Raw genomic sequence first — 21514 nt, forward strand, 5'->3', positions numbered from 1 at the left:
TCCATTAATGTCCAAATTCTTTGGCTTGCTTGTCTAATTCAGTTCTCAGCTGCAGCCTGGATAGAGCAGGTCATCTTGACTTCAGCCTCTGTGTCATATCCAAGCCTCAGTTTCTCTCCTTAACTACCAAATTCTCCTAAAAATTCTTTTTTTCACATTGTCTTGCCTTTTGTCTGAAGCATAAACTCTTCAGCAAACCTGGAAAAGCCCTTGCTTATTGTCTTCCAATCCTTTTTTCAGCTCATCTCTACCATGGTCCTACAGAACCCAGATTTGGTGGTAAGGCAGATAATCCAAACTCTTTTTGTTCTGTATGAAACAATGCTATCCACTAAAATTTCTGCTGTTAACAGAGATTTCTTGTTCCTTTTCTGACATTATTTACTTGCCTAATGATTTTGGTTTTTTCTTTTTCTATGTGCTTTTATACTTAAGGGGTTTGGGAGCACAGATTGGCAGGAGGTCAAAATATTTGGATCTCCAATGGTTGTTGTAACAGCTGTGTCTTTGAAACTGACACATTGTTATTAGGCCAGTCCAACCACGTTATAGATTTATGTAACTATGGGAAAATGAGGTAGAGTGGATTTTAAAGACTCCTTGATTATTCTCCCCTTTTTAGTGTGTGTATTTAGCATTCTTTTTTATGCTAAAGGAGGCTAGAATAACTCCATACTTGCTTAGCAAAATATGGTTTTTTGGGGTTGGCTGACATAAAAAATATGAGAACTATTGTTGAGTCATGTGATCTCCCTGAATACCAGCTCTTTATTTACAATATGGGTTTGTAAATGTTATAAATGCATAAAGATTTATAAATGCTTTGAAGGTGTCCTGTTTTGGTGTAATCCCTGGGACAACAGTGTCTTGTCTCAGCTAGGATATTACATCCTCCTGCAATGGAAATAGCAAGTAAATAATTGTGCCACCAGAGTATACTTGATAACAACTTCCAATGCCACTCTGAACAGCCTAAGACACATCCCAGAGCAGTAGTATTTATTTGATATGTAATGAACTTGAAAACATCTCAGCAAGCCTGGTGCATCAGGAGTGAGTTTGTTCTCTGGAAAGCAACTGGGAGAGTTAGTATGTATAATGTATAAATTAGCATAATGTTTTCTTTGATATGTATACATGAACATGTCTCAAAAGCTTGGTTTCTGGGCAGTTTTCTTCTGAATAATAACACTTATCACACCCAATGTTTTGTGTACTGTGGTGGCAATCTGGCTTTACAACACAAAGGTTTTTTTCTGTATGAAAAGGTAAATAATCCCAATTGGATTATGCCAACACTTAGGTTGCACTTTGATGTCAGATCCTTTCTGGGAATTACGTGTTTTTTCATGAACAATCCTTTTGAATTTCCTCCATTCTCCCCAGAAGGAAATGACAAATCCCCTCAGTAAGTGTGGCAGGAGGGAGGTTTTTCACTGATTGGGGTCTCATTTCCTGTACTTTGTGTCATGATACACAGTGAGAAAAGTTTGTTCACCTCCTTAGGGCAGATGTGGCACACTTTTCCAGTTTGTGTGGTTTGCATTGTTTAGGTGGGGATGTATCAATTGTTAACTCCTCCCTTGCTGGAAGGAGAAGCCAAACATGCACAAGTGAGGGATTGTACCATTTGTTCGTCATTATTGCATCTGATTCATCAATACTGCAGGTTTTCTTAGGCACAGCTAACCTGTGAACTAGGCTGAGCTGGGGTAAAGTGCTTAGAGTCCCGTTAATTACACAGATCGTGACAAAAAATAATTCTATGTATGTTAACCAAAATGCACTTGGACTGAGGGCATTAAAGGGCTAGTTTGTTTCATAGTGCTTATCTGTAAAACCTATATGGGAGCAGGGAAAAATTGAAATTTTAAATATATAGCATTAGTCGCTCTTATTAATTACAAGAAAATAAAAAATATTTTTTAAATCATTGACTACTGGGGAAAAAAAATTAGACATCAGTCTATCAGTCTGGTACCAGTTAAAACACCTTCCTATATGAAAGGTTATTGGCACTCATTCAGCTAGTGGAAACTCTCTAAGTAGATAAAGGAAAGTTATTTCTCTTTGGAGTACTTCCTATTCTGTAATTTCTAATTTTTTTTTATTATAATAAGAACCTTCAAAAGAGCTAGCCTCCATTCTTTAAAGTTATATGTGAGCCATTTGACTCATACAAAATGAGACAATGCAGAGGGTTATAAGGATTATAATCACTTATATTTAGGCAGCTGATGAATCCAACTGGTCAAGCAGTCTAGTTCTTAAATCATGCTTTTAACAAACTCATCACAGAAAAACTGGAGTTGAGTGCAGTAGTTTTATTGAAAAAGTCCACAGGTGTGTGCAATTCCTTTATTAAAATGTTTTCAAATACATTGGACTAGGAGCAATTGATGATCAAGAGATATTCCTTTTTTATACATTTTTATTTCCAAAACTATACAGACATTGGAAAACTTTCCTTTTCCTCCGTGTCAATTAATAATAATTCTGTAGTGATAAGCTATAGGTCTCCCTTTTCAAGCTGCAAGCCCACTTTTCTGGAGGTGGTATTTTGCATCTTTGACAAATTAAAAAAGAAAAAAAAACAAACCATCAGTCATATTTACATGTGCTTAAGGTTGCATAATTGAGCATCATACAGGTTCTGAAAACCAGTGGTTTTCAGGTTTCACCCAGGTGGGTTGAAGGATTTAAATACATACATAACTGCATACATGTGATTTAGTAGCCGAGACACCTTCTGTTCCCTTTTGTTTTTGAGGCTATCTATAAGTTCTGTGCTAGCCATGGTAAAGGTTTGATTTAGTAAAGGTACTCACTGAGTGAAAGCAGCACTGACAACAACTATTGCTGATCAAGGACATGAATGAGCAGAGAATTGTGTGTATATACAATAGAAGGACTAATGTTCCAAAATTAACTTGAAGCTCTTATGTAAAAATAACATCTAGAATAAAAGCTATTTCCTGTACTGAATTAAAGAATAAAAGACCCCCACAAACACTCGAGTAAGGAAAAAAGTGGAGCTCCACATGGGAAAAGAACAATAGAAGCACATGGATTAAATTCGGAAGCTGATCTTGCAATGTATAATTACTGGAGATTCAGTTGAAATATAGCAACATTAACAATGGGAAATGAAGGCTACAACTGCAGAGGACACATACATTACACTTTATGAGCTATTATGTTGGCCAAACAGATTTGTCTATATGTTATTTAGTTGAATCCTTAAGGCTTCTCTAATATCTTGCATGACAGTGCTGTCTGCTTGGATCTTCCATGCATGAGGGAGAGGGGCAAGTTTTCAAGAAAAAAGAAAATTAGGTTTGTCCACATTTCAATTACAATAGCACATCCAGAGACACAAAATAAAAGACAAAACTTTATAGTACCTTTTTTCATTTATTTTGGCCCCAAAAGATGCATGCACTAGGCTTTATGTACTATAAGGTATTGAAATATTTACAGCATTGTACATGTGCTCTTAAAGGGATGGCAGAGGGAAAGGTCTGTTTTCATCTTGGTGGGAGTAGAAGTTAATTTTCCTAGCTTAATAATACCTATTCAAAGTGAGAGATGACTCTTCCAAAAAGAAAAGCCCACAGAGAATAAAGCTATAGCATAATTATAGCCAATGTTAACAAACTGTACAGCACTTTACCCGGGAATTCTCCTCTCTCTCACTCCTGTTTGGAATCCCAGTATCAACCATTAAGTGATGTTGCTCTGCTCCTCTTGTCTTGTCTGCCCTGTTTCTCTCTATTCCAGCAGGTATAGGTGTATATTACCTATCAACGTGATTTTATTTTTAAATTATTTTGGCATGTGGAATGGACATGTAATTCACAATAAGCTGATGGCAATTTTTGGACAGATGATATGACTGATATTTACGGGATTATGGCACTAAAGAATTCAGATCACTATAAAGCGCATCATAAATACTTCAAGTGGATTTAGGAAACCATCTCTCTAAGAAATTCAGTGAGTAAGGCTCATATCACTGATTTCCTGCTGCTTTTAAAGGTACAGATAGGATACCCAATAGACCAGGTTGAACAAGCAGAAGGCAGTTGGGAAGAAGATGCGGGCGTAGGAGTCCATTTTGGCGATGCGGATGTGTATTCTGCCGTGCCGCCACGCGCCCGTCCGACAATCCTCAAAGCAGCAAAAAAAACTGGCACAGTCCTTGCCATCGAGACACTCGTAGCCATACTCCTCATCCCTTTCTTGGAGGTGTGTAGCATTGTTCATTTGAATTGTAGCTGATCGGGGGCGGATGTCGATAGTAGGTGCCTAAGGTGGAGTAGCAAAAGAAGTAAAAAGATGGTAGAGGGAGAAACTTTGTTATTATCACCAGAAAAACCTAGGGAGATGATGGTCAACATGTGCATGATGGTTCTAGGGGAGGTACATGGGAAATTGCTGAGGTGTTCTAGTGGCAAAATAACCTTGAGCTTATTAAAAGCAGTTGCATCATATCCTTTAGAGGAAAGCAGCACAAACCAATCTAAAGTTAACAGCTATGGGAAATCAGCTTCAAAGCTAAACTGACTAAACATGACAGGTTAAATGAAACATCCAGGAATGTAATTGATGGTATTTTGAGTTTTTGTTTTATAGTTTATGTAGCTGCTTGATATCTGAAGGCAATTTGTGTATTGCACATGAAAGGAGCTGAATCAATTGGAAATGCAGGATTTTAAAAGGAGTGGTTCATGTTGAGAAAAAAGAATATGTATACCCAGGAAAAAGGCAAAACCTAGGTTTTTTTGAAGATTAGGAGAATCTCTGTAAGACTCTCCAATTATTTGAATATTTGCAGCTCACCACCTACTAATGTTCACCAACTAGAAGGTTCAACATGTTCTGATTTTTATATAGTAGCTGTACATGTATATATACATATATATAATTAGAATGAATTGAGCAAGTTAAGCATTTAAAATACATTCACTGGTTGAATGCTGGGATGATAAGCATTGAAATTTCATGCTGATAGTTATTAATGAAACATAACAATTCCATTCCATAAGTATGGAAATTCAATGTCATTTATTTTGTGGTTTCTTCCCCCCCGCCTCCCCACACCCTTTTTAATTTTTTTTAAAATAAAATCTCTGCATTTCTGAGTGGAGATAAGGTTTCAATATGGAACACAACTAGATATATTAGATAATTTTCTAAGTGCTTAGATCCAGTGACAACATTAAAAATCTATATGCATCTTAAACCCTTTCAAAACTCTGACTTTTTTTGCACAATGAACAGCATTTGAGTAATTGATGGTGACATTGAGTTTTTTTTCAAGTCAACATCAGAACAGCTTTGGTTTTATAATTAGGAGTGAAATCACAAAGGTTAAAAATCCAGGGTCAGAGCTGAGTTCTAAAAGGGTGTATTGCTGGTTTTAGGCTAGCTGGTGCTATTGGATCCCATGGCAAATTGAGAGAGAGGAGCAGAAATGTTTGAAACTCTCTTAATTCATGTGATCCAATCATGTTGGTCACTCCTGAACTTAGGTAAGTTCAGAACCATAGTGGTATTTGGGCTGCTGAATCAACTCTACAAATTGTTTAGCAATATGTAACCATTCTACTTAATTAGGAAGTAGCTTGAATAGTTTTCTCATTAATTAAAAGACCAGACAAAACACCACTCTCATCTAAGCTCTACTAGTTAAATTCAGCAGTCGCATGCAGTGAATTTCCATTCCAAAAAACTTTATACCTTGAAGGAAAACATCCGAAGAAGCTTTCATTTTGTAGACAGAAAAGAGAATCAGAGGGTTTTGTTTTAAATTAAAGAAAGGAAAGAAAGAGACAAAAATAATGTAAATTAAAAATATGTTTCTAAAACATGGTAAGTCAAAAATAACTAAATTTATAAAGAGATTGGGATTATAGCAATTGAAACAACTATCTGTAACATAAAATCCCCCACATTTTCAGCTTGTCACAGTCTTGTTTACATCTGGGCCAAAGACAGAAGATATCAAGCTCCTGTTAGATTTTCATATCCTGAGGGAATTCTAGTCTTTTATGCTGAACTGTTCTGAAAGAGACCACTCACAGTTTATAGAAGCACCTTTTAGAAAGAAGTCCTTTTACCTCCAGACTGTGCCCTGAACACTACTTCTATGGTTTTTAGACTCTGTGATTAGGATTTTGGCAAGCATTTTTAGTTCTGTTTCTTCCCAGATGCTCACAGATAGGCAATGTAAAAAACAAGTTATTCCTCCTCATGTGGATGCTTAAGGTGAAACAATTAAATCCAAGGTATATCTCATTTTGGTCCTTTTGGTCCTGATTGCATAAGACACACAGATGCTTTTATTTCCATCTAACACAGGACTCATCACTTGATCATTTTACTTTTTTTTTTTACAGTCTACGTCTCAGCAGATTTTAAACTTGAAATTATAGGAATATTATGTAGAGAAAGGTTCCTTAACTATTTTTTTCTTTACACATTTTTGTGATATATTTTAAAACTAAAAGAGAATATTTTCAATAGTCCTTGAATATGTTAGCAGAGTGAATACAAATTACTTTATTCTTTGTTAGATGCCTGAAATGGAGATGAAAATACTCTTTATTACTCTAAAACATTTTTCCTTTGCATTTTTCATTTTTTTTCTTTGGTTGGTTTAAGGTTGTTTTTGGGGGGTTTTTGTTCTATTTTTTTTTTAATTTGGTTTTTTGTGGGGTTTTTGTTTTATGGGGGTGTTTGGGTTTGGGGGGTTTTTGTTTTTTAGGTGTTTGGGGTTTTTTTGGTGTATGATTAGGCTAAATGTTTCGGAGATTGTAGGCAACGCATTTGTCAGCTCAGTTGCCAAAGACAAGGAGAAATCTGTCCTGGACAAAACAAACATCAAATTCTTTCCCTGTCTGGGCAAAAGCCCAAGTTGCTACTGAGGGTTTTCCCAGGATTTTTTTTACTGTTGTCATTTTTTACATTATTTTTACTATTGGGTAGCATATATCCATAGGTATCATTATAAACTACTGCAAAATCACTTTCTAAGGCAGAGAAGTAGGTAAACAAGGTAAGAAATACACAAAAAAAAGAATTTAAGGAAACAATGGAAAGGAAACAGATGCTAAGGGGAAGTTGGAGAAAGCACAGCAAAGTTTGAACATAAAAGTTTAACCGTGGTCTTGATAAGCTAGGCAGTCATGTCAATATTGTGGACATAAGTTAATGGCATAGAATATTGCTAATACTAATACAGAGAAACTGAGATATTTTCTATAAAGAGATCTCTATTTAGCATAAATAATGCCTTTTGTAGCTGTGGTTTGCAGAACACTTTGGTTGAAAAGATCATTATCCTAAAAAATTAGTTCTAGCATCCAGAAAGCTGTAATATATGAGCTTTTGATTCTCAAAGTAAATGTTTGCATTCCTATTGTTACAAAGGATGGGTATATAGGTAATAGAAAAGTATGGAAAATATGGACAGTTATTAAAAGGGATTTAAATGCTCTCTCAGAAAAACTAATTAACTTTTAGGCCTTGCTGATAAAAAGGTACGTACTGGGTTTTTCTTCTTTTTGTCTTTATCCTTGCTTGGCTTTCTGTTGCTGACAAAGTAATGCAAAGTTCCATATTCCACCAGTGCAGAGAACACAAAAATAAAGCAGACTGACACAAAAAGATCCATGGCTGTCACGTAGGAGACCTTGGGAAGAGATTTACGAGCAATTGTACTTAGGGTGGTCATTGTCAGGACCGTTGTAATTCCTGGTAAATGGATAGAGAAAAAAACAGAAATAACATTACTTCAAGTAGAAAACTGATTTTGCCAGTTATGTCTCTGAGATTGGTTTTGAAGTGTGCCTGGAGTTCAAACACACAGCAAAGGTATTCAGTAGCACATTCGAGCAGTGAAATGCCAGTTCAGTTGGAGCTCAGAGGATTAACAGGGGTAATTGACATTTTTGCATGGTCACTGCCAGTGCTGCTGTGTAGAGTACTTTGGTTAGATGAATTCTAAGAAAATTTAATTTAAGGTTTTGGTTTTGTAGTTTACTTTTGGGGAGTTTTTATTTTTATTGTAAATTGAAGTTTAGGGTTTATATGCTCAAATGCTTAAACAGAGCAAGAGAGAGACCTACAAAAGAGAGGTACTGTGTCATGCCTCACCCATTCCTTCCCTTTCAGAACATTATTGCATGTACTGTGATGTAAAAAATGTTAAAAATGCATCAGAACAGTTAAAGTCTACCACATTTTTTATTGCACTGTTGGTTTTAATTTTTTACTGGTGCAAATAGATTAATTCTCAACAGAGTGACAAGTCTGTTTTGTGTATCTAGGTAAAATTTAAAATAATAGCTGAATGCCTTTATTAATTTTGTACTTCCTTAAAGCAGATTTTATAACCTCTTTCAAAGAGGATGTGAAGAAACCAATAACATGCTTAAATCTTTTTTTATGGAAGCCACTGGTCCTCTGTTATGTTCCTTCTAGGGAGTCTGAAATGAAAATTGTGTACCCTATTTTACACTCCAGTGCTCTGTGCTGTGGTTCTGTGAAGAAATGAAAATGCAGAGGGAAAAACTGAAATAATTCTTACTTGTGTGGATTTAATGTAGAAGTAGAAAATGTGTTAAACTTTCTCTAGCTGAACGTTTCTTTGTTATTTCTTACTGTTTCAGCTGCTTTGCACAAGCAAGATTAATTTGGTCTCAGTTTATTTGTGGAGCAGTTGCTAAATGTGTAGAAATTTCTAATTCTGATTAATTGCATGACAAATATTCATGTATAAGATTTTGGATACCACCAAATTCAGTTGATTTTTTTTAGCCTGAAGTCTATACTTGATTCTTGGTTTCTAAAGTAGTCATGGTGCTACATTCTCCTCTTGTTAGCACTTGGACACACAGCCAGAAAGGTGGATTCCTTCTTAGTAATTATTTAATTTGTGTTGGCAGTCACTGTGATAGGAAAGCAGAACAAGTGAAACTAATGCACCCTGCCTGTAATCCAGCTGTGTGGCCCCATCCTCTTGATGTCCATAAAAATTCTGCTGTAATCAGAAAAAATGTGAAAGCTTTTATTGTTGACAGTCTGCAATAGTCAGAATCTGGCATGGTAAAAAAGAAGACGTGCAAATATAGCCCAGTCTGTGTTATTCTTTGGAAATTACTGCATTCCTCTAAATGAGGAGAGTTCATGTGAAGTTGTCTGTTCTCATATTTACAAACTGGTGATCTGCAGAGGTGTTGATTAAACATGGTAATGCTTGAAGGAAACAGGAAAGATCAACTCACCCAATGATGTTCTGGCTGGAACTGCATCCTTATTAATCCAGAAAGAGACCCAGGACAAGACAACAATAAGTGTGCAGGGAATGTAGGTCTGAATAGTGAAATAACCCATTCTCCTGCTCAGGTTAAAGAAGACAGACATGACTACATAGTCTCCTGTAAAACAAAAGCAGAACAAATGGAATGGTATGTTAAAAAACCAACATAAAATTTGTATGCAAGAGCTAGGGCTTTCTTGTTCCACATCTAGGGGGTGTGTGCATAAGTATTAACCTGATTGACCAGATGTGCTGATGGCAAATATACACATGCATCTTCAACACAGCTCTAGCTCCAGAACCAGTGGTTTTCCACACTAGGGAAATTAGCAGCTGTGCAGATTAACTCAGGACTAACCAAGTCATTCCTCATAACCACACCTGCCTGGTATGCGCCCCTTGCAGCAGCCCAGGGTGTGGTGGGGTCCAACCTTCCTCCAGTCCAGTGGCCCCATTACTGTGCTCCCAGCTCCACTCAAAAGTGTTGCATGCTTTCAGATGTACTTCCTAAATTCTTCATGTTCTTAACTATTCTTCAGGGCTATCTGTGTCACTAATTCATTTTTTTATTTTCCTGCCGATCTTCTGTTGTATTTTCTCCTTTAAAATGATTTGAACTCACATTTCCTAAGTGACCCCAGAAGCTGGGCTGGAAGTTACTCAGGATAACACATCTTTCTTATTCAGTACTTTGTGATTGTCTTTCCAGATTCTCTTCCCCTCTCAAATTGTTAAGTAAATTCCATCTGGGCTCAGGAACACAGCCAAGCTTCAGTTTTTGATGTGGCTTGGTTTTTGTTGTTTTAAATGCGTTTCTTGGTGTTTGTTGGTTGGTTGGTTGGTAGTTTTTGTGGGTTTTTCTGGTTTTGTTCGTTTTTGTTGTTGTCATTGTTGGTTGTAATTGTGGGTTTGTCCTAAACTAAAAAAAAACCAATTCTTATCTTTACTTCAGATTTCAGCACAACTGGGAAAAGTCTTGATTGCAAAGGAACAGCAGAACCCCAGGGCACAAAGGCTCCATTGCAATTCAGTGAAATGCACCCAGAGAAGTCTCTAATGGAAACAGGATATGGTTTGCAAATATAGAGTGAGCTAGTTTTCCAGTATTATCAAAGAGTGGCTAATGCAAGTTCTGCTTAGGTCAGTACCTTTAGTTAGCATTGAGTTCCTTCTTTTCTGGAATTTAAATTTCTCCCAGAATAATCCCTTTGAACCTAACCACAGAAGAAACTTCAGAAATATTTTTCAACTGGTGCTTCTTTGTTATTTTTTTTAATTTGAATATCCATATTCCTGGGATTGACTGGCTTTAGTTTAATTATATTATGTTATAATTAAACCAAAAAACATAAAGCACCCAAATTTTATATATGCATTTTTTAAGGTGGTACATCTGAATATGAGCAAACAAGTGTAATAAGTACAGTCTGATGATTTTCTTAGGTCACAGATAACTATGCATTGTATGTCCATGTCCTTCATATACCAAAGAAGTCCAGCCAACCTATCAAAAACCAGCACTCATCAGCAGCACTGCAAAGCTGAAGCCATAAAATTGCAGTATGACTCATTCTTCATCTCTCTGGATCATATATTAACTTCCTAAGGAGTGATTTTTTTTTTTTTCAGTTTTTGGAATTATCCCTTTATTCATTCACCTTCATATATGCTATTAATAGCATTGCTATTTCAATTTTATTCTGCTATGATATGGCAGAGTAACGTTAAGCAGTAGCTGTTTTACTTCCATGCAAACATTTTTAAAGAGAAGGATTTTGTGCTCAGTATTATTGTACCAATTTAATGAGACAAAGAATTTCCAGAAGTAAGAAATGAAATATAAACCCAAATACAGATTAGAACAGAAAAAGGTACAAAAGACCCAGAATTGAAATTTAGGAATTAGACATTTTATTGCTGTTCTTGATTCTTTGTACTGAGGTTCCAACTGCTATGGATCTTTTGGAGTAGAGGAGTGAGGTACCAGATGCCAGGCACCTACGTGCTCCTTATTTTTTGTCTATTCTTGCCCAGGTCTTTTTGCCCAGCTCTTTGGCAGCTGTAGCCCTTCTACCTTGTACTCAAAGGAACAGAAAATATCAGACTTCAGTATACAAGCCATAACTTTCCTGTAGATATTAGAGTTAAGTCCAAAACTCAGTATCTGTGCTGAGAAGAGCTAGAGATGGACCAAGGCACAGCGCAAGCCCTCCCTCACACACTGTCCTTGTTCAACAGCTGTGTGTGCAAACCTAGCCCAGGGTGCTGTGGATAACATAAGAATAAACATCTGTGTGTGTAGAGAGAGAGCATCCTTAGTCCTTCTAATTCGTAGACTATTTCCAAATACTTCTGGTTTTTTGTTTGGTTTTAGTGGTGATCCTCTGGTGTCAATGGAAAATTTTCTCATTTTTGCCTTAACCCAAGAAATGCTTTTTATTAAATTAAATTAGTAAAATTTGACAGTTATGTTTTTGCAATATTGTATGCATTATTGAATTCTTTTTGTTGCTGTTCATAACATAATCCATAAGACCTTTTAAAGCATAAACCAAACTGGCCAAAGGGATATTCCACACCCTGGGATGTCTTGGCCAGTACAGGAGCTGGGGGAGCGGGCTGGGCATATCAGTCTTTGGTAGTGACCAACTGCACTGAGCATCACCTCCTTCTCTAGGGTTCTGTCACTTTCTCCCCTTATTATTGCAGTTATAATTAGTGTTATTCCCATATTTCTAATAATAGTAATATTTTAATTATTAAGTTGTTCCTGTCTCAGCCCATGAGGTTTACATTTTGTTTCTGATTCTCCTCCCCACTGGAGAGGAGTGGTGGGTGGGAAATGAGTGAAAAGCCACCTGTACTCAATTGCCAGCCAGGGAAAACTGTGACAATAATGAGAAATGGAAAAGAGGACTAAGTGGTGCAATGCTCCAGAGAAGTATCTTGCTGGAATTGCCAAGTTTACTTAAGTGATGTTGGAACGATATAACAGCAGGTCTTCTGAGATTTTAAATAAAAAAAGAACTCTGAACATACGAAATAATGCAAGACCTGAGATGTGAGGTTTAGGGCTCAGTCTCAGTTGCCACAACACATACATCCAAAACGTCAAATGCATTAAGTCCCCTGTGGAACATGGGCTCGACAGTGCTTTGCTTTAATCACACCTTTCTTGATGGCATCTTGCCCCAGCCCTCTTTTCATCCAGATTTGGTTTATTTTCTGGCTCTATTCATGTACTTCTCAGCTCTTTAGCTGAGACCAGCTTAAATACTCAGTTATTTTCAGATTATCTCTGTGCCTCAGGTGATTTTTCACTCCTGATGTGATGCCTGCATGAAGCTGTCAAACTAAGACATTAGTTTAGTAAAAAATGGCTAGACTTGATCCTCAGCACAATGTCATTTATTAGTCCTCACTTGGCAAATTTATAATCTTTTCATTATTACTTCATCCTCTCTCTCTGAGCTCTCTGTCTTGTTTGTCCAATATTGTCTGCTGCAGCAAGAAAGCTTCTCAGACTGCCAGATTGCTGTTTGGAGCACTAATACACTTCTGGAGTTCTCTAGAAATGAATGAGAGTGCAACCTGACAGTGTCTTTGTAAGCCAACATAACTCAACATCTGGCATGGTAATCAGAAGATTTTGGATTATTTAGCCATTCACCAGAGACCTTACATTCCTATTGTCCATTCTGAGGTATATTCCTATTACATGTGTCTAGAAAATAACACATCCATAATTTTCAACTTTTAAAGAAATACAAAAATTCCCTGGAAAAAATAATCTTATTACACTGAGGAGCATAATAACTGATCCCTTATATATTTACAGTCTTCTTTTCTTTCTCTGAATGTACACATTTCTCCTATTCCTTTGTAGGGATCTGTGCTTGTATCTGCATATAGACAGACATAGTCTTCATCTGAAGACACAAAAGCAAGTTAACCCATTTCTTCATGGAAAGGACAATGACATATATTTAATGACATATATTTAAACCAGAATGCACTTCCTCAGGAAAATGTTATCCAGGTCATATTTATCCTCATATGTAAATGGTAATATCATATGTTCTACTAAGTGCATTATTTCTCCAAATTATGTTGGAAAGATCAAGAGATGCAGAGCGGTGTTCTGACTTGAGACACAGCATCTTCATGCTGCCACGCTGAATGGGAAATTGAATATTTCTCTTGAGGCACACAGAGGAAGTACATGAACCTTAAGCTGTTTCCAGAGTAGGAGGTAATTTGTAAATTAGATTAATGATGAATCAGTATTCAGTGCTTGTGACCTTAGTAAACCCTTGCAGAAGATTTTATTTCTGACAGACCTGTCCCATCCTAATTTACACAGCCTCATACCAGTCTGTATGAACTTTGGAAATTGTGATCTTCCTCCTACCCTACGCTTGTGTGACATAGTGATTTGAATACCAGGATTCTGTTCTGCAGCAGGGGAAGTGAATTCCTATTTGAGGCACCATCTGTGTATATGTGCTGGCCTAGGTCCCAAAGGTTCAATAGAAGGAATTAGTCGTGCCAGGAAGCACAGCCTGGGGGAACGTACACTATGCTTAAGTGATTTAATCAGCTCACTGGGTGTGATCCTTCATTGCTCCCTGGTTGGAGGGTCGTTTATACCTGTGCAAAGTGAATGGGGAATTACACCCATTAGTGCTCTCTTTATGCATGTTTAAGTGACTGTGCAAAGTGTAAGGTACTGGGGAAAAAAGCCTCTAATTTGTACTCAGAAGTGATTTGGTAGCTAGTGCAAATCCAAGAGAAAAGAACACCTTTATGATACCACAAGAAATTGGTGTCTTAATTATAGTTCAGGTAGCAGCACTTAGAGCTAAGACTGTCTCATGCTTAGTATTATGAGATTCCTTCTGTTACTTAAAATACTGGATTTAAATTATTGTAAGAACTGCAATATTGAAAGAGCTTCAAAAATCATATATTGGCCACACAGTCAATACTTATATGTGTTAGTTCAGTTTATTCTCAGATAGTTGTTGACTGGGGAAAATTCAGTGTTTTATTTCTGTTAAGGATATGGAGTTTTGAACAGGGAAATTCAATTAGGTGAAGGGCTGGCCTTGTTATGGGTTTACACTATTAAGCCATTCATGGCTAACTTAAAAGCTTTGGAAAACAGTGAATGTGTGCATAGACATGTCCATATGGGTAAGGTTTTTGAGCTCATAAGACTTTATTTCTCTCTGTTTCTTACAGAGCTACACACTGCTCTGAACAGCACCACGGAAACAGAGTGATGGTCCAAGTGGCACTCTTCTCCAACTGTGTTTGTTCCTTTATACATTCCACTATCTAAAAATCTCCAGAATTTCTCTGTGCTGCTGAGAGTTTACAGCACATGAACTCATCACCTCATGCTGACTCCAGGGTGCCAGGAGTTTCATTGTGGAGATCTTCTCCCCAAGTAAAGACAAGTCTTCTATCCCAGGGTCTGAACAGGATTTTCTTCGAGTGTTTAGTTACCTTAAATGTTTTTGTCAATTTTTAGTAGTATAAAAATCAATGTCTGTTTTAGTAATTCTGATAATATTTATAATGTAGGGCTTTTGTGTTTAAAATTTTAAAATATGTGGAGAAAACAAATTATGTAGGAGAACATTAGTAATGAATTAATAATTCCCAGCAAAAGCTACCAAGAACCTTTATTATATCCTTTTAAAATCTGAAGTTTTTCTCCACTACATGGATTTGTTCAACTGCCAAAAAAAGTCAGATAGAAGACTAATGCACTATCCAGACTGTCCCAGAATTTTAGCCATCATTTGCTCCTTAAGAACAGATCAAATTACTAAAAACTAGGATTGACAAGGTTACAAATTTTATGGTATGTAATAGGCACAGTTTTGCATGTTCAGCAAATAGCAACCACCTGGTTCCTGCAGACAGAGATGCATCCACTGTCCAGATTCCCAACGGGCTTTTAACCCCCAAATTTATACAGAAACCATACAGAGAGGAGCAAGCACTTTAAAATGTTTCTTTAAAGGTACATGTGAAAATAGAGATAGAAATTGAACCTTTTCTCAAAATTATTTCATATAAACAAGTATATAAATAAATGGCATGCTTCTAAATGGGAAACCCTATCCAGTTTGTCTTTCTGGATGGAGTATACCTAAGGGAAAAAGCAAAAACAAAACCTCGTGCCACAGGAGGGCACTGTCACCTCAGAATAGAAATGAGAAAAGCTTGCAAGTCTGCCAGTGGAAAACCAAATCTTAAAAATTTCTAATTATTCTTGCCATTGAGTTTTTATACAAATACTGAAATGGCACAATTGACTTGTGTGGGTCTGGTATTAGAGGAGCAGTTTTAAAGACTAAACCAAGTCTTGTGTGATAGAAATATCCCCAAAGTAGCATAATCTTTGTGCTACAAGTAATGAATATAAACTGAATCAATTGTTAATGAAGAACAACTGTGGCAGCAGAATTTATCTTCTTTTCCTCATAAATAGCTAATAGATACATCCTTGTTCTCTCTCTCTTTTGCTGTCAGCATGGCCAGCAGTCTGCTTTTCTATTAGGCAGAGAACACAGCTGTAGTGCTCTTGGTTTATTTTAAAAGGAATTGTAAATGGTAGCTTGATGGAATAGATGTGTTTCCTTGGGTTTAGTCATGGTACCTGGAAATACCATTAAAACAGTGGTGCATGGTGTCTATGAACATCCCCTGTAGGACTTTCTAAACTCTCTAGGTCTTAAAAAGTTGCTGGATTAGTACAGACTATGAAAATAATAGTAAATGGGACCAAAAGGATTCAAAACGCATCCTTCATCAAAGAGTTAGGTGTGCTGCCATTTTTAGACAGATATTCTGCAAAAAAGAAAATATCTAATTGGTAAACTTGTGGGTCACTTCTTGTAAAGCAGCTGATTTCCTTCCCACAGTGTGCCCTCCTGGCACGCTGGAGGGCAGCAAGGTTATCCAAAAGCTGCTGCAAGTGGAGAGAAAATGAAAGAAAAAGAAAGGAATGTAGACAAAGCCTTTTGTCTTTCATGTCAAATCAGGTGGTGGTGCCAGAGCTCTGGTGTTTGTTCTGCTCAGCAGTGGCTGAGGCAGATCCCTGCCCCCAGAAAAGGCAGGAAAAGCAGAGAATGGGAGTCAGGACTAAGACCTCTCTGCCAGATCAAGCAAGTATCAGACTGTGGATTACATTGTACAGTGCAACTCTAATCTAGGATGAAAAATCACATAAATAGCTTTAGATTGGTATTAGGATTTGTCCTGATGAATCTTCATTTGGTTTTTTTTGCCCATCTCTTTTCTTGCCCTGACAGGGTCTATATCTGGAGTTCTGCTGGCATTTACTGTCTTGGTGAGGGTACTGAGTCAGCCTGCAAATAGTGTTCAGTGGGATGTCTTACACTGCTACAGTGGCATAAAGAAAACATGAGATTTGTTCTAAACAGAGTTTTCCATGAGGATTCAGATATAACCTGTTCCAATAATAATCTTGTGTGAAACCTCAAGTGACTATTTTTTTTTTCCTTTTCCAACAGATCAGAAAGTTCCTAAGTCTGTCAAGCTCAGTACCAATGTCCTTCTAAAACTGGTCTTTTGTCACATGGAAAAATTATATTCTCTCTTACCGTGCAATGTTTTTACATCTGTGGCACAAAAATAATTTTGGCTGAAATATTTGATCACTGGGCACATGAATTCATTTTCTTAAAGACAGGACAGAAATTTGATCACAGTATCAATCATGTGCTGATATGTACAGATTTATTTTTTGCCACAGCCAGAAATGAGAAGTCTGGGGAAAAGGTAAAACCAGAGGGAGCACTGTTCCTCAGAAATCTCCTTATCCCATTCTTTGCCAAATGCCCTTTTATTGGTTCTGTCCTTCACAGCTTTTTGTTCTTTCATAGACAGATTTTTAGACTGCATAAGGGCCAGAGAGTTAAAAAAACTTGAGTCTCTTCCTTTCCAAAAATGCTCAATAATCTTTTTCCCTCTGAGGTTTAGCTGCAAAATACTACTAATTGTGTTTTAGAAAAGTCATGATGTGAAGTGAAATAAAATGGTGTAAATATTTAGTTTTTAGGACAAAGAAAGAAAATAGGCCATGGCATTGCAGTATTTGCTTTTAACAGACTTGCACATGGAATCAGTGCCATTCCCTACCTGACTGCTGGCATGACATGAAAATGGGGTGAGCCATGGTCATTGCTGGCACAGCACAGCAACTGTACTGAGTGATTTCCCAAAAAAATCTAATAATAGAAATTCTTAATATCCATTTCTAAGCTATGATTATAGTTTGATTATGCAATGAGGTAAAACAATACCAAGATTTTGACAAAGCTTGCACAGTAGTCCATTTATATAAGATTATCTCTGGGATTCAGATAGCTGCAAGCCTGGTTTTCAATTTACATTCCAAGGGATGAATCCTAACTGCATTGCACAGCTGGATGGAGGGCAGGAGATGGGAGGAGATTTTTTTTTTTTGGTGCAGTTTTTAAAAAGTGAGGCAGTAAGGTGCATGTCTGTGTGTTAATGTCTGACATTAAACACCTTGATTTCCTGTGGGAGCAGGCAGAAGAGAGCTGCAATTAGTTTATGTTTGTGAAATGACAATTTCAGCAGATGAAACTTCTGCAAAATGAGATGAATCATTACACTCATCCAAGCAAACGAAATTTCTTTATGTATGACATGACTTTCTGCCCAACAGTTCTGGATTTTGTTTGGTCCTTGGCCACTCATTCCACTTGAAATGCTCTTTTCTCAGTTCATTTGACAGAATGTGTTCCGTTTCTCATTAGTTTCTAATTATAGCAGGAAATAATGTAATGACACTAGGCAGTAATTAAAATCTATTACTGTTGTCTGCACCTTCTCTTTGGAATCACAGAGACAAGATTTAGCCTGAGAATTTTTTGTTGCTGAAAAATGTCAGTATGTGGAAATGTATTGAATGGACACTTAGGTGTGTTTGTTTCTAAGGTTTTATCTGTGAGTGCCAGAAGTCTGAAAGGAAAATGAACATTACTGACTGCATGTGTTTGCCCATGATAGGATTTTTTTTCTAGTTTGTGACATAATTAAAACCAATTATTTTTTTTTGCTTCTCTGTGAAGATGAATAAGCTATTACATTGGCATTAGCAAACACAGGAGGGTTTTTAGTGTGCAGGATTAGTATTCAGATGTGACAGCAGCAATATCTTGCAACTTCTGTGAGTGAACCATCATGCTCCAGTGTGAAAATAATCTACAAATTATAGTGCCTTTTGTTCTCTTTCCCATTCTTCCTTGCCCAGGAAACATCAACCAAGGATGAGAGCTCAGTGTCTCATCACTGAATTTTCAGGAGTTGTTCAGGTTCTAAAGAACCTCTTTGACTCACTGTGATAAAAAGTCCATCCATTTCAGAGGTTAGAAAATGCGAGGATTACAGGAAATATAAAGTAAAGAGAGACAGTAGAGAGTCACCATTTCCAGACAGCAGCACCAGCTGAGGTGTTGTTCTGTCAGGAATTTTGCTGTGCCTGACACATCCTGTATCCTTGGCTTTTTTGGATGTCTGGTTGCTATCTGAATACCTCAAGAAAAAGCTGTCTGCTTCCAGAAAATTATGCACCTATAGCAGGGCTCTGTGCATGTTTAAAATAATGACTTGCTCAATTTTGATTATTTAACCTATTGCTATAATAATGCAGGTTTTAATATAATGTAGTCATCAATGTAAGCAACTAAGTCTTTTATTATAATAAAACATTAGATTACATATATTATATTACTGTGGTAGCTAGGGAAGAGGCGCTGCGGAAGATTTCGCGATGTCACGGAAAGCTAGGACCCTCGGTTCCCCATAGATAAGACCCTCAGGTACTCATAGATAAGAAATTAACATAGGAATGTGGTCCCACTAACAATAGGAATGTTGCCCCACTGAAGCCAGTAACTTTCCATCCCTTACCCAGTACTTTTCCATTCCCTACTAACCATAGGTAAGAAGGACAAACCCCTTTTTGACGTAGAGACCCCTAAGACTATAAGACCCCATGAGAAGAAGTAATAAACGCCTTTTGACCGTCCACCACATTGGTGTCTGCGTATGTCATTGGCCCGAACGGCCCTAGAGAGAGGGCTGTCGAGCTGTACCTCAGAACCAGGTCGCCTGCCTTGATCCAGAAGGCAACATATTACATATATTTTATATTACTTATTTAATTGACTTCAAGGTATCCAGATGGTACAACCACTTTCTGACAGCATCCAAGCCTGCCTGCTGCAGGGATAACTGGAAATAACCTCTGTTTCTGTGCTTCAAAGCATGAAGTATAACACATCCCTGGTACTTTAGATCAAACACACTATCAGAATTATGAAGTGGCATGGAATAAGGATTGTCAAAACTATGTAAATTTGATCATGTTGAAATTTTCAGTAGTTCGTGTCTGAGAAAGAAAGCACAAAAATGTGCTTGTTTTTGTTTTTATTTTATGGGGTGGTAAAGCACAAGGTTGATACCATACCATGAGTCTACATATTTGGACTTTCTAGGCAACTCTGCAAAGGATTTGTCTGAAAAGAGAGTCTGGGCAAGTCCAGGGGTAGTAAGAGGAATATAAGATGTAAAAATGGGAATTAAATAAAAGTGGCACTGAGGTCCAGGTTAAAAACTGCAAATATAATTAGATACAGGCCTGTTTGGTGAGTGCAACGAGGCAAAAAATAATCAAGTATTTAATAATGTTGATAATGTTGGTCTAAATAACAGCAGTCCTACAGATATGTATGAGAACTCCCTTGAAATTAGTACTGTTTCATGAGCTTTGTGCAAGTCCTGGTTGCTGAAATAACTGCAAGTGACTAATGTAGCTCATAAACATCCCTTCTCAGATTTGCTTTTGTATCTTTGCAAATTGCCTTGCACGGCAGAGGTCATTCTTGATTTCCTCTGAATGCCTTTCATTTGGGGAGAAGAGGAATTTGAGAATACAGTACATTTAATCTTTGGTTTTGATGTTTCCAGTTCCTTTCAGGGCCAGGAGGCAGTAGTACATAACCTGGGGCTGCAATAAAACTTGATGTTTCCTTCTGCTTCCTCTGCAGAGGAGAGGAGGCATGACTGCATGGAGGCAACGTTCTGCAGGGGAGCTCCAGATTTCACAGACTCATTCTGTCTGAACGCCCCAGCAGAAAAATATTTATACAAGGAAATACCACTCAAACACCAGCATCTCACTTCCAGTGGGTGCACAGGGAGATGACTGGGAAGACAGTACCATAAACAAAGAGCCCAAGGGGTGCTGGGAGGGAGGGATACATCTGCTTTTATTGCTCAGCTTCCAGCATTGGACTGACTTTTTTTTCCATTTCTTTTTAGTGTTTCAATTCCATTTATTTTTAGCTTCCATTAAATATTTTAGGATACTTCATCAGTGGCTATTTAGTTTTAAACCCCCAGAAAACCAGTTCAACTAACCAAGACGAAATTTTACTTGAGTATGAGACTCTAGAAGGCAAAACATCGAAGAGCAAAAGTTATACAGACCAGACCCAAAACAGGGTGGTCACCTACCCAATGTCCTGGGCTTCAGAGAGCTCAGTAAGAAAATATCTCTGAGCACAAGGACTCAATGTGGTAAAATATAAATAGTCCTGTTGGAAAACACTGTGCACTCACTCCCGTGTGAGCTGTGCTTTTCTCCTGCTGGACATGTGGAAGGCCATATAGGAGCAGGCTGCTCCCATTAGTAGGCATGTTTCAAGAAGGGTGCCTTCCTTATAGGATTTAGAGCTGTAGTTAGATTTTTCCTTGAGCTGAGCTCAATAAAAGGAACATCTAAATTGCATGAAGTCATGTGTATTACAGAAATAAGTGATGTGTGACATATATTACTATATTAAATACAGCCATGCACACACAACTTCTGCTTTTAACATACCACAAATCCTACATAGAAAAGCTCAGAATGAAAGGAGAAATATTTTCACTGGATGCATCTGGGTCTGTGTTTAGTTTGACTTGTTTGAGAGTAAGTCATTTATTGTCAACATTTTCTAAGCATCTAAAATCTGTTGAAACCATGCTTTAAGACCATAGAATATAAAGAGATTACCAAATTCCCTAGAAGAAAGTGCTCTAGATTTCACATCTCTGACTATTAAAAATATGATGTTC

At 37.2% G+C, this 21514-nt stretch overlaps 1 protein-coding gene across 2 annotated transcripts in view; it reads right to left on the minus strand.

Moving 5' to 3' along the window:
* Positions 1-2309: 2309 nt before the first annotated feature.
* The window catches only part of GABRG2 (gamma-aminobutyric acid type A receptor subunit gamma2), a 62004-nt gene continuing 42799 nt past the window's right edge, over positions 2310-21514 (minus strand). Inside the window, exons 7-10 of one of the 2 annotated variants that reach the window (XM_063168612.1) lie at positions 9291-9443; positions 7553-7758; positions 5743-5766; positions 2310-4308 (exon numbers count right to left, since the gene is read on the minus strand). In XM_063168612.1, coding sequence (XP_063024682.1) covers positions 4033-4308; positions 5743-5766; positions 7553-7758; positions 9291-9443 — 659 coding nt within the window. In that variant the 3' untranslated portion in view covers positions 2310-4032. The remainder of the gene's footprint in view (positions 4309-5742; positions 5767-7552; positions 7759-9290; positions 9444-21514) is intronic. The other variant, XM_063168613.1, reaches the window with a different exon arrangement.

This window comes from Melospiza melodia, chromosome 14 (genome assembly GCF_035770615.1).
Source record: "Melospiza melodia melodia isolate bMelMel2 chromosome 14, bMelMel2.pri, whole genome shotgun sequence".
In the NCBI taxonomy this organism is placed as follows: domain Eukaryota; kingdom Metazoa; phylum Chordata; class Aves; order Passeriformes; family Passerellidae; genus Melospiza; species Melospiza melodia.